The following is a 12446-nucleotide window of genomic DNA, read 5'->3' on the forward strand; positions in this document are numbered from 1 at the left end:
GAGGACCTGCCCGCATAGGGCGCTCCCGGCTCAGCCAGGCGCCTCCTGCTCCTGCTTGTGGTGTGCAGGGACGGTAAAGGCAGGCAGACGGAAGGGCTGGGCTCCATGCGTTTGAAGGTGTTTTGCCAGCTAATTGAGTCTGGTTATTTTCATCGGGGACTGTAGCGATAGGACAAGGGGTGATGGGAGACTGAGCTGAGCTCTTAGGCAGAAGCTCTTCCCTGTGAGGGTGCTGAGGCGCTGGCACAGGGTGCCCAGAGAAGCTGTGGCTGCCCCATCCCTGGCAGTGCTCAAGGCCAGGTTGGACACAGGGGCTTGGAGCAAGCTGCTCCAGTGGAAGGGGTCCCTGCCCGTGGCAGGGGTTGGAACTGGATGGGCTTTAAGGTCCCTGCCAACCCAACCCAGGCTGGGATTCAGGGATTCACTGTTCTTGGTTTATTCTGTGCTGGTCCCTCATGATCCCGTCCCTTCCCATCTTCTACCCTGCAGCAGGACTCTGAGCACTGGTCATGTTTTGTGTTGCCTGTTGAAAACTCATCTCTTGGTCCATTCCCACTGTGTTGGAGCAGCCCCTGGGCTCCCAGGACAAAGAGGCCTATTTTGAGGTACAGAACAGCAAATGTGATCAGTTGATCGGGTGAAGCACATAAATACTGTCAGTGACATAAATACGGTCATTGGCAGCTGTGGTTGCTTGCGTGAGGACCCGCTCAGGGCACGTCCTGGTTCGTACAATGACACCTTTATTGCAGTGGTCGCCGGTGGTTGATGCTGCTGCTGTGGCACAGGCAGGAAGCAATGGGGAAATGGAGTGGGTTTGGGTTTGCCCTTGTCATTGCCTCATCTGCTTACGCTGCGAGGCAGCAAAAGGTGATCTTTCCAGCAGTCATTGATGATAGAACCAGTCATTTCCCTCCTGCTTCTTCCACCCTCTTTGTCCCTCGAGCCTTGATTTCTGACCCCCTGCCCATCAGACAGGCTCTGTGCTGCCTGGGGCTGGCAGCAGTGGTCAGAGGCAGGGGTTTAGCTCTGCCCTGGTGTTTCTTGGGGTCATGGTGGTGCAAAGGACACCGGGAACAGTGGGTCCTGTTCCCACTCAGCTTTCACTTGGCCATCACGAGACTGCTTCATGATGGCAGAGCCCAGCTTTACTGTGACCTGGGGTGGGAGGGGTGTGTGCACAGCACATCAGGAATGTCAGGGCTTGGGGCTTTCCTTGCAGGAGCAGGGAGAAGCAAGGCCTGGGCAGGCAGGTCCATGGGAGCCTTGTTCTGAACACCCCAGTGCTGCTGGCATCGCTGCTGGTCCTAGTGGTACCCAGGTAGTAGCCAGAATAGAGTAGGAATGAAGGAATGGAATGGGATAGGATAACATGAAATTGAATGGAATGAATTAGACTAGGATAGAATGGAAGTTGGAAGGGACCTACATCCAAGCAGGGATCAAGAGGAGCAGCAATCAGGAGCCGGAGGGATCAGGAGCAGTAGGGATCAGCAACATGGGCAGCGGATGCACTCAAAGGCAGCAAGAGCAGAGGCAAACCCTGACCAGGGCTGCAATGGGTGAGATTTATGGTCTCCTATTTCATGCCATGCTTCAGGCCCTGAGCAGCAAACCTCAACAGGGTGCTCCAGCAGTGCCCTGGGGGTGGTGCTGTGTCCCAGAAGGGGACATGGGATTCACTCCTGGTTCTTGGCATCTCGACGGGAATGCGCTTTCAGCCCCTGGTGTATTTTCTATGGAATAAAAGTAGGTGTAAGCATTAAACCAGGGTGTTGTGGTGGATTTGTGAGGTCACCCACACCTGGAAGTGAACAGTATGAGGAAAAAATAACTATAGGAATAAGGAAATAAGCTTTTAATGCATCTTGGGGTAGAAACTAAGGACCCTCAGGATTTAATTGGAGGTGGTAACAATGAGCTGATGATGCTACTCAGCATGTACATTATGGGGACCCTGTGCCATGAGGAGGAAGGATAGGGAGGCTGGGACCCCAGTCACCGTGGCAGTGGGGTTGGGGCTGCCCTGCACTGGTGGCCAGCCATCCAGCCAGCAGGGCTTGGGACATCTCAGCCATCCCATGGGAAATGGGCATGAGGAGGGTGCATTGGAGCAGGGAGGGAGCCAGCTGCTGGTACAGGGCTAACACAGCAGCCCATGGGGGCCAGGGCAGGAATTTGGTGATGCTGGGACCATCCTTGTGGAGCTGCAATGGCTCAGAGGCAGGGGCACAAGCAGTGAGGTGCTGCCAAGGGTTGGATGAGCAGGGCAAGGCTTTGGTTGCACTTCCAGGCAGTGAGGGCCATGCAGGGCCTTTGATTCCTATGATGAAGCAAGCTCACTGGTGATGCCTGCACCGTCCCCCTTCGTAGGGGTTGATCAGTGATCTCTAAAAGCTCTCCTGGCCTTTTCCTTTAGTACCACAGGCTTGCAAGTCTGTAAATGTCTCACCTGAAGCTGAGGTTACTGCAGAGCCTGCTCATCTGACCTGCGGAGGAAATGGTCTGCCTCTGGATTCTCCTTGCTGGTACCTTTGGGATCACCCCAGGGCAGAGGAACTCCCAGGGGCACACAGAGGTCCTGTGGGCCACCGAGCCACAAGCACCATGCACAGCTCACCAGCCACTGCTTGTATTGGGTGTTGGGGATCTGAGAGTGTGCAGGGTTCTGTGTTTAACTGCATTAGGTTTATCAGCAGGGAGAGGGGGGCAGAGGCAGGAATGTGGTTGCGACTCTCCGGACATAAGAGGGGGAGAAAAATGGTCACAAACCGCCACATTCAGGAGATCATCACTTGTGGGCACTCAGGGTGTTCTGAGTTTGTGTTGCCAGACTCATCACGCCGAGGCCGGAGCTCCATGCAGGATGAGGTCCCATCGGAGGGGCTGTGGGGTGACAGCAGCAGAGAGAGCCGTGGTGCATCTCCAGCCCGGGAGCCATCCTCCCGCGGTGCCACGAGAGGGCAGCAGGTCCTCACGGACTGCAGTGGCCACAACTGCCCCGCTGCCATGCATGGCAGGTCCCATAGCACCCCAGTGCCACCCCTTCAGCCGCTCCATGGGCTCAGCCGAGGTGTCCCATGGACACACATCTGCGGTTGCTTATGAGCATCAGCATGCACCCTTCTGGGGTGTGCACAGGCTGTGGTCACGCCTTCACCCATGCTTCCAAACAGGATGCTGTGCCATGGGCTGGTGGCATTCCCTAAATGATGGGTGACAGTCCATAGGTGAATCCTCCGTGGGACATGGCATTGGTGGTTTGGCACAGCCAGCCTGAACTGCTGTTGGTGTGGCATTTCCTGGGCAGCAGCAAGGGCTGGCACCGTGCTTCTTGCACCCATGGATGCATGTGTGATAGTACAGCACTGCTGGCTCCCCTAGACATTGCACCAACACTTTCCTTGCAGTCCCAGGCAGTGTTTTCCCATCGCAGACAGTGGGCAGCATTAAATCTGTCCAGGCTGTTCTCAGCCCTGGTAGTTACAGCACTGACAGTACCTCGCTGCAAGAGAAATTCCCAGGCAAACATGAGGATTGATTTTCTTTCTGAGTCCTTTCCGATGGATTTGCCAACAAATGGGGTCTTTTTCTGCCAGGTAATAAATGGGCAGCCTGTGCCAGTGGATGTGTGTTGGCTGTAAATCCCCACTGCCCTGCCTGCAGTGACACTAGGGCAGAAGTGGACCAAAATTACCTCTTCCATGCATGGAATGCAAAGCCCAGGTCCTAAATCAGGGCCAGATGAGCAGCCCATCAGTGTTGGTGGGGTTAACCTGCTGAGCCTGGAAGAATCCCCACCTGGGTCTATTCCTGACATTCCCTCTACAGCTTCAGCTGGAGAGCCTTCTCCTCTCCTTGTTCCAAGCTTTTTCTGCTGTTGAAGAGCTACCACATCCTACGCCTGATGTGGCTGCGTACTTGTGGTAAGTGGAGTGATTCCCAGTTTTGGAATGACTTGGGATCTTCTGGAGGAGGTGCTGTATTAGAATGCTGGACCACTGGGAAATCCATCATCTTCTGGGAGCTCTCAATACAAACTCCAGTATGAAGGACTGGGTATTGTGCTGTTGTTATGTTACCACAGTGGTGTTATGGTGCTTCTGTCTTGTCCAGGCACTAGGAGGTGCTACTGGAAGTATTTCCTCACATCTGCAACTGCTGCATCCCTAGCAGGGACCCCTGCACAGGAATCACCTCATGCTGTGGGGTTATAAACCCTGATGGAGCCCAGAGCCAGAGCCAGGCCGGTGAGCGGTACCTCTGCACACGCTGCGCTGCTCATCCTCTCTCAGGCCAGGCTTGACACTTGGCAGAAGCTGTTATTTTACTTGTTGTGTTGTGCTGTTGTTGATTGGTTTTTCCCCTCTTTCTTTTAAATGCATGTTTCAGACAAACAAATAACTCCCACAAGTTGCCGTGATGTATCTAACCACATCCGCGGCGCTGCGCTTCCAAACAGATGTTGCCAGAATCCAACTGAGTCACCAGCGAAAGCATGTTCAGATGCAAGGGCTGATAAGGAAGCCCTCTTATCCCCAGTGCTGCTGCAGCTCCTGCAGCCAAGCCTCATCCTCCTGCCAGAACAGGACCTTTGGAGCACCCAGAAGCAGTCACCTGCAAAGCCCTTCCCTAGGAGTAAAGCAGAGGTTTTGCAAGAGCAGTTTGAGTGCTTTGGGACGTTGTCCGGTTCTGGATGGGGTTTGTGCAATGTGGATCTGAATCCTAAAGCTGGGTTTACTTAATCTGGACTGGGCCCAGCTTGCAGTGAAAGCAGCAGGAGGGTTTCTGTTGGCAGCTGGAGATGGCAGCGCAGTGGGATGGCAGTGCAATGGGATGTCGCAGGGTCTGGTTCTGATTTGCTCTGATCCAATGGCAAATATTCCTTTGGCCTCACCAGGAATAGGCTTGGGCTGCCCATGTTTTGTTCCAGAAGCAGCCGTTTAGCTGGGCCTCAGCACTGATGGGTGCTGTACAGGGACTTAGGTAACCAAAAGAGAGATTGAGCCTGCAGGAATATATGTGATTTCTCCAGTTCCCTGTGGGGAGAGCAGGCTGGCCCTTGAGCACTCTCCTTGCAGGCAGACAGCTGAGCAGGAAGCCAGAACTCGGAGGTGGGAAAGAAGGAGATAGAGGGACCCAGATCCCTTCTCCTTGGGCTACAGTTGCAATGGCAGGTCTAGGAATAAAGGAGTGTGTTTTAGGGACAATACCTCCCAGTTCTGAATCCTCTCAGATGCTGTGAGTGATGGGTGATGTGGTTGGGAAGAGAAGGAAGCACAGTCTCCATCAAGATCACCAGCTTTCTAGGGATGAGGCACCTGGAGCTGATGCTTTCCATCCTGTCAGCAAGCATATGAGGAGCAGTTCCTCCTCGCTGGCGGTCCTCAGCTCTGGATCAGTTGGATCCCAAGCAGGGTGTGCAATTGGCACTCTCACATGGGTTTTGGTAGCAGAAGGGGGGTGAATATTTTGTCAGGACTGCACTTAAGCCCTCATTCCACAACCACTACCAGGATATGCTCTACAGTGCTGATGACTTCCAAGTGCTTGTCTGGTTGAGAGCTGGCAGCAAAACCTATCTCCCTCTGCTGAGCCACATCCTATTTCGTCTTCCTCCTTTGGAGGTGCACCCAGAGCCTTTTCATTACAAGGGAACATCGCAGACCTGTTGCCAGCACACTGAACCTGTAAGCTCAGCTCCAGTATCCCCTTATATCTGCAGGTTGTAAGGATGCAAAGGAATCCTTTCCCCTAAAGTAACTGGGGCTTCAGCTGTTACAAAGAGGGTTAAATACAGAGATTTCCACCTTACCTGTGAAGTCTTACATGTGTCACAAGGCTCCATGGTTAATCTTCTGTGGCTGAGTGTGTGGCTGTATGGAAAGGGAGCTGTGCTACTCAGTTTTCTGCCTTACTTTGAGTATATATGAGACTTTATATATGAGTTTATATGAGTTTATATGAGTTATATATGAGTTTTTAGGTATGAGTTTATATGAGACTTTGTGCAGCTCCATTTGATGACTGCTGCTCCTGAAATGCCTTTGCTCCATCTGGGTTTCCTTCAGGAGACAGGAGGAACCGTTGCTTTCACGCCAGTCCCTTTGGAGAGCTCTTGAAACCACCACCCCCAGCTGCAGTGCCCTTTCCCAGTGTACAGGGTACTTGCCCCAGCTTGCTCCTTGCAAAACCAGACTGTAACTGAGGAGGACCAAGGGAAGTTGCTCTTCTTGCTTATTCATCCCACTCCTCACTGCTTGTTTGCACTCAAAGAGCCCCTGAGCCCACAGGCATTGAGTGTCCTGTGCTTCAATGCAGATGTGGAGGGAGAAGGACAGAACAGGTAACTTGGAAGGGAGCCTCCAATGAGGCATTCCCAGAGTGATGCTCTAGCAGCTGGACCACACTGCCCATGACCCTGGGGCTTCTTCCAGGTGCCAGTGGAAGCCTGTCTGTGTGATTTGAACAGTGGTTGTCAGAAAGGCTGGAAACTCTGTGCCACATCTCCAGAAAAGCCTTAGCTAGGTTTAGGCTAAGCCATAGCCTGTGTTAAGGCCACATCCAGACATTTGATGCAAGTAGTCCAATTCTTAGTTATAAAGCCAGTATTTCAGGAGGGAAGGTTTGATACCCTATTGCCAATCATGTGATAACTGAGTCCACATTCTCTTCAGTTCTGTGTTCATGTTCTGCCTTACAGCATGGCTCCAAAACTTCCTTCCCCATGGAGGATCTCCAAAATCACTGCTTCAGCCCGGGTGAAGAAGCTCTGCAGCCCGGAAGTGTCACTGTCATCTCCTTTCTCTTTTACATGTAGTTCAATAGCGATGTTAAAGACTTGTTGCCCAGAAGCAAGAAGAGGTCCATGGCATCACCTTGTAGCTTCCCTCTTTCTGAGCCACCCAATTTATCTGTCAGGGCTTCATGGTTTCCCCTTATGAGGCTTGGAACTGCCTGGAGCTGCTCTTCTAGAAAACGATCTCTCCAGGAACCAGCCCCAACTCTCATTTTCCTTGTCTCTGTACACCAGTGTCTCTAGATGTTGAGACATCTCCTCACTGCCTTGTTTTGATTTATCTTAGCAGCTTTCCCCCCTTCCATTCCACTGAAAGATGGACAGCTTTGATCTGGAGCACAGAAGCACTCCCTGTCAGCCAGGCAGCAGGGGAGGCTGGCCCTAGCCTGGAGGCCATTGGGAGTCATGAATGAATACTGTGTTTACTGCTATTCCTAACTGACTACTGCCTTGCCACAGCAGCTGTGTGTCACTGCGAGCCAAGGGCATGGAGGCAATCCTTGTTCTTCTGCAGCTCCTTCATGGGACTGGGATGTTGTTGCTGGAGGCAGTAGCGATCCAGTTCGTGGTGTTGGAAGCCTCATTTGGGCACAGGATGGAGAAAGGCTTTTCTCCTCCAAGCCCCTCACCAGGTTATGAAAGTTGGGTTCTCCTTGGATCAACCCAAGAGGAGTCTACACATGAAGGGTTTAAATAGAGGTGCACAGGATGGAGATGGAAGTCCTGTCTCCTGTGCTCAGGGTAGCACCAGATGTTGTACTTTGTCCTTAGCAAGTGTTTGGACCAAGCCAGAACAAAGTAAGGCTTTCTTGGGTTCATTGCCTTGTGGTTGAGACCACCAGGATGTTTCACAATGGGTTTCAAAGGGCTGAACAGTTCCTGAAAGCAGCATATTGACAGTTTGGGTTTGGTAACGCCTCCATTTCTTCCCATGTGGTGAGTTTGTTCCCATACCCATCGTACCCTCTGCCCAGGGGCTCCATCCCTCAGTGCAGTCTCTTTGCATCCTCCTTTGGTTCCATCTCAGTGTCCTGGATAATGTGTCACCCAAAAGAGAGAGCTAAAGATCACAGAGAGAGGACTGGTGTTGGGGTGAGGGTTGGGAGCACTCAGCTCCTTGCTCTGGTCCCTTTGGAGTGTTTCCCTTTGGCAGGTAGGATATACTTGGGTTTCATTTTGAAGTGCAGAAGGTGCATAAGCAAGTTACAAAGAAGGAGGAGAACATGGTCAGTCTGTCACTGTAGAAGAGCTTGTCTGTGCTCACCCTTCCTACCCTTTCCCATGCAGTGACCTGCAAGTCCTGTTTTTCTCTCCTTGACCTTTCTGATTTCCTGCTCCCACCTGGCCTCCAGCACCTCCAGCAGCTGCATTTATCCTGGCTGCAGCAGAGCTTGGCTTTGGGAATACGCCTGTGCTGAGCTTTATTTAATGTTGTTTGGTTTCTTCCCTCTCCCCGAACCAGAAACAACCGAGCTCGGGAACAAGAAGGAGTTGAAATCCATGCCCTTCATCACCTATCTCTCAGGCCTGCTGACGGCACAGATGCTGTCCGATGACCACCTCATCTCAGGTGTGGAGATTCACTGTGAGGAGAAAGGGCGCTGCCCATCCACTTGCCACTTGTGCCGGCGCCCCGGGAAGGAGCAGCTCAGCCCCACGCCGGTTCTGCTGGAGATCAACCGTGTGGTGCCTCTGTACGCTCTGATCCAGGACAACGATACCAGGGAGGTGAGTGATGGATCCCGCTTTAGTCGCCCCTCAGTTTGCCTTCCTCAGTCTCTGCACAGGTTTAGACACTAGGAAGAAAGTCTTTGTTATGAGGGTGGCGAGGCACTGGCACAGTAATAGGGGTGAACAGTGAAGTTCATTCTCTTTGCATATATGCCCACATAGGTAACTATATACATGTACAGAGAGAAAGCACGGTCAGTAATAAGGTGGATATGAACATCTATAAAGTATGCTGAAAGTATTACATATATTTACATGTATTTTACATATTATATGTATATACATATATATTACATATATTTATATATATTTACTGTTAGGGTGGTGAGGCACTGGAATGGGTTACCGAGGGAAGCTGTGAATGCTCCATCCCTGGTGGTGTTCAAGGCCAGGTTGGACAGAGCCTTGGGTGACCTGGTTTAGTGTGAGGTATCCCTGGCAGTGTTCAAGGCCAGGTTGGACAGAGCCTTGGGTGACCTGGTTTAGTGTGAGGTGTCCCTGCCCATGGCAGGGGGGTTGGAACTGGGTAATCTTAAGGTCCTTTCCAACCCTAACTATTCTATGATTCTATAATTATTCTATATATATATATTTCCTGTATTTCCATCTAGCAAAGGTGAGGCAAGACACAGGTAACACATTTTGCCCACTTCAGTTTGTGTGGGTTTGTTTTGTTATCTGCCCCAGTGCAGTGAGTTGCCTTTTAAAGCTTACAGCTACCACTCGGTACAAGGCTGTGCTCTCGGTTACCAGGCTCTGAAGTGCTGGGGTTTCAGTTTCATGCTGGGTGTCTGCCTTGGGCTGATTTGTGATGTTTCTGTGTGGGCATGTTTGATTTCAGCTCTAAAACTGACCATTTCGAAGAGGGAGATCAGGTGAAAATCCATTGCTTTGCCCACGTGAATAACGTTGGAAAACCCTTTATTTCCAATGACATTGGGAGCTGCTGTTTTCTCCTTTTGAAGCAAGGGTTTGAAATTAGAAGGGCTCCAGGAGTCAGGTTTTGCCTTTTGCTTCCCAAAGAGCATTTATTCAGAGGCACTTTGCTGTGTAAGGAAACCCTCAGCTGTGTGTGATGAGCAGGGGTTTGGTCTGCTTCCCCAGTGCTGCTTAAGCATCGCTCCCGCTCACAGCAGTGGGAAGGAGCAGTGGATCAGGGCACTGCCAATGGCAATACTCCCTCTTTTCCTTCATTCAGGCAATGAGAACTACAGACTGAGCCGTGCTAAGAGGTGTTTCTCTTTCTGCTGTGGTTTAACAGCATTGGTCAGAGAACTTGCATGGTCACTGTTAGCTCTATCCTGGCTGGGGACTTTGGCAGTGCTGGGCAAGGAGCTCCCCACAGTCAAGTAAATGTGTTTGAAAGTCCAAGCACCTTTTAAGGGGCTTTGTTGAATGGCTTCTTCATAGCTGACATGGCTGGTGTGGCTGTGGGTGGGAGGTTTCACAGGGAAAGGGCTGCTTTTGGGAACAGAGGCAATGATGGAGCCCTCTCTCCACTGCTCCTGGTGGGATTAAATTAGCCCAAGTAAGTTTATAGCACCATTGCTGTTTATAGCTCCACTGCTCTTGTGGGGTTTTCTGCTGACAAAATGCCCCCAGCAACTCGAGGGCAGGATGCTGTTGAGTGCATGTGATGGGAGAGAAGAGAGATGTGGTGACCCTCGCTGGTTTCCATCTAGTGAATACCCTGGAGCCAAAGGAGAGGAGAGCCAGATTGTGGTGGCCTTCCTCCTCCACCATCAGATATTGCTGCCTGCTCTCACCCCATGGGACGGGCAATGGACTTTCCCATAGCCGTGGTGTCCACCAAGAGGCATGGGCTGAGCAAATGAGACCCCAGGTTTGCCCATCCTGCAAACCCCCATGTTGCCTGGCTGGGGTGCAGGAAGGTGAACGGGCAGCTAACCCTGAGGGGCACTGGGAGGAGCAGGGATGCCCAGTTCCGGGCTCCTCAGCACAAGAAAGACAAGGAGCTACTGGAGAGGGTACAGATGAGGCCACAGGGATGCTCAGGGGTCTGGAGCATCTCTGTTATGAGGAGAGATTGTGGGAGCTGGGCCTGATTAGTGTAGAGAAGAGCAGCCTGAAGGGGGATCCCATTAATGCAGATCAGTATCTCAAAGGTGGGTGCCAGCAGGATGGTGTCAGTCTCTTTCCAGTGGTGCCCGGGGACAGAGCAAGGAGCAATGGCCATAAACTAAAACACAAGTGTCACCTCAACACGAGGAAGAACTTCTTTATGTGCGGGTGGCAGAGCCCTGGCACAGGCTGCCGGGGGGGTTGTGGAGTCTCCCTCTCTGGAGCCATCCCAAACCCACCATGGACACGCTCCCGTGTGCCCTGCTCTGGGTGGCTGTGCCCTGGCAGGGGGTTGGACACGATGAGCAGAGGTCCCTTTAACCCTAATGGTTCTGTGAAACCCGAAACAAACTCAAAGCTGCTTTTTAGCAGAGCAGCTTCTCCAGCTGCAGAAGTGCTTAGGGGGTGGTGTGCTGAGGGGGATGCGGGGAAGTGGGGCAGCAGAGATCAATCTCGCTCCTGGTGGGAAATGGATTCAACCCCCTGTTGTTTGTATTTAAGGAGACAAATGGACGTGGAGCCTGGATTTTAGGAGACCCCCAGGACCTTGATTTAATTCAAGACTTGAGTAATCCCAGCATCTGCCTGCAGCCACGGCCCCCTCACAGTGTGGAGGCTCACTGGGGGCACATCCTGCACTGCCAGCCCCATTGGCCTCAGCAGGAGCCTGGTACATGGCTGGGACCCTGGCAGGGCTCTCAGCAAGAGCTGCTTTGCTGCCTGTGCATGGGCCATAGTGTGCTTGTGCCCCACACACTGATGATGATGGAGCATGTGTCCTTCCTCCCCTGGAGCGGGCTTGCTGCTCATACAGACCACGGCAAAGTGGTGGTGGTGGTTTCTGAGGGAGCTGCACAAACCAGTGTCACTTTTCCTCCTGGATGCAGCCCATCTCTGTGCCCTTGCTGCTCACTTGCTCTGGTGGCTGTGTTTCAGCAGAGGGGAGAAATGTAGCTGGTTTTGATGTCTTCTGTTGGTTCTTGGTCAGTTCTTGGGGTCACAGTTGTCTTGCGATTGCTGTTGGGAGGCACAGTGTGATGGAGCAGTGCCCTGGCAGTGTACTTGGAGCCTTTCTGTGCGTTTATACCAACCCTGAATTACCAGGATGGAGAGTCTGAAGGGCCAACAATGGGGTGAAATGTGCCCGTCGTAGCTCCATCAATGCTTGTCCATAAAGGTAATGGGGAGCCCACCCTGTTCGGCGCGGACTGGGCTCACCTTTGTGGCTTTCCATTCCCTGGGCAAAGAGTTGGAGTATCCAAGTGTATTGCTGGTGCTGTGACCCCTCACTTTGGCATTGACATTACCCTCAAGGGCACAGCAGATGGAAAAGAGCACACCTGGGAAATCCAGGATCCTGGTGCTGGCACCCCAAGACCCTCTGCAGCAGGAGCTGACCTTGTTGGGCAATGTCTGGGCCCTGCTGCTGGCCTCACGATCACAACTGCACCTGGGAGAGGAGCCCTTGACACTGATGGGTGAACATTGTCCCTGCAGCCATCCCAGTTCAGGGAAGCAAACCTCCATCAGGGGAGTCCGGAGATGTGCTTGGAGATCGGTCCTGGACTTGAGCAGCACTAGGACAAGCATGAGCCTGAAGAGGAGGGACACGGGAGCTGAGGCATAGGCTGGATAAGTCAAAATGGGACTTGTTTCTCAGGGAAGAGTTTGGCTGTACCCCTTGAATCCCATTCGGGAGGGTGGATATCTGGGCTCTTCCCATTACCATGTATCTCAAGCCTGGTTCTCCTGATGTCCTCTGCGTATGCGGGTCCAGCAAGAGATAGGTGAGGTTTTGCAGGAGGCTATGGTGCTAGGGTGAAAGGCATCCCCA

The 12446-nt window shown here is 52.4% G+C and overlaps 1 protein-coding gene across 7 annotated transcripts in view; it reads left to right on the forward strand.

Annotated features, from left to right (window-relative positions):
• ASTN2 (astrotactin 2) overlaps window positions 1-12446 on the forward strand; it is a 340921-nt gene that overhangs the window by 238550 nt on the left and 89925 nt on the right. For 6 of the 7 annotated variants that reach the window (XM_065695849.1, XM_065695846.1, XM_065695847.1 and 3 more), the window contains one exon: window positions 8262-8527. In XM_065695849.1, coding sequence (XP_065551921.1) covers window positions 8262-8527 — 266 coding nt within the window. Of the gene's footprint in view, window positions 1-436; window positions 606-8261; window positions 8528-12446 lie in introns of those variants that run through there. The other variant, XM_065695853.1, reaches the window with a different exon arrangement.

The sequence above is a fragment of the Lathamus discolor genome, chromosome 15, assembly GCF_037157495.1.
Source record: "Lathamus discolor isolate bLatDis1 chromosome 15, bLatDis1.hap1, whole genome shotgun sequence".
In the NCBI taxonomy this organism is placed as follows: Eukaryota; Metazoa; Chordata; class Aves; order Psittaciformes; family Psittacidae; genus Lathamus; species Lathamus discolor.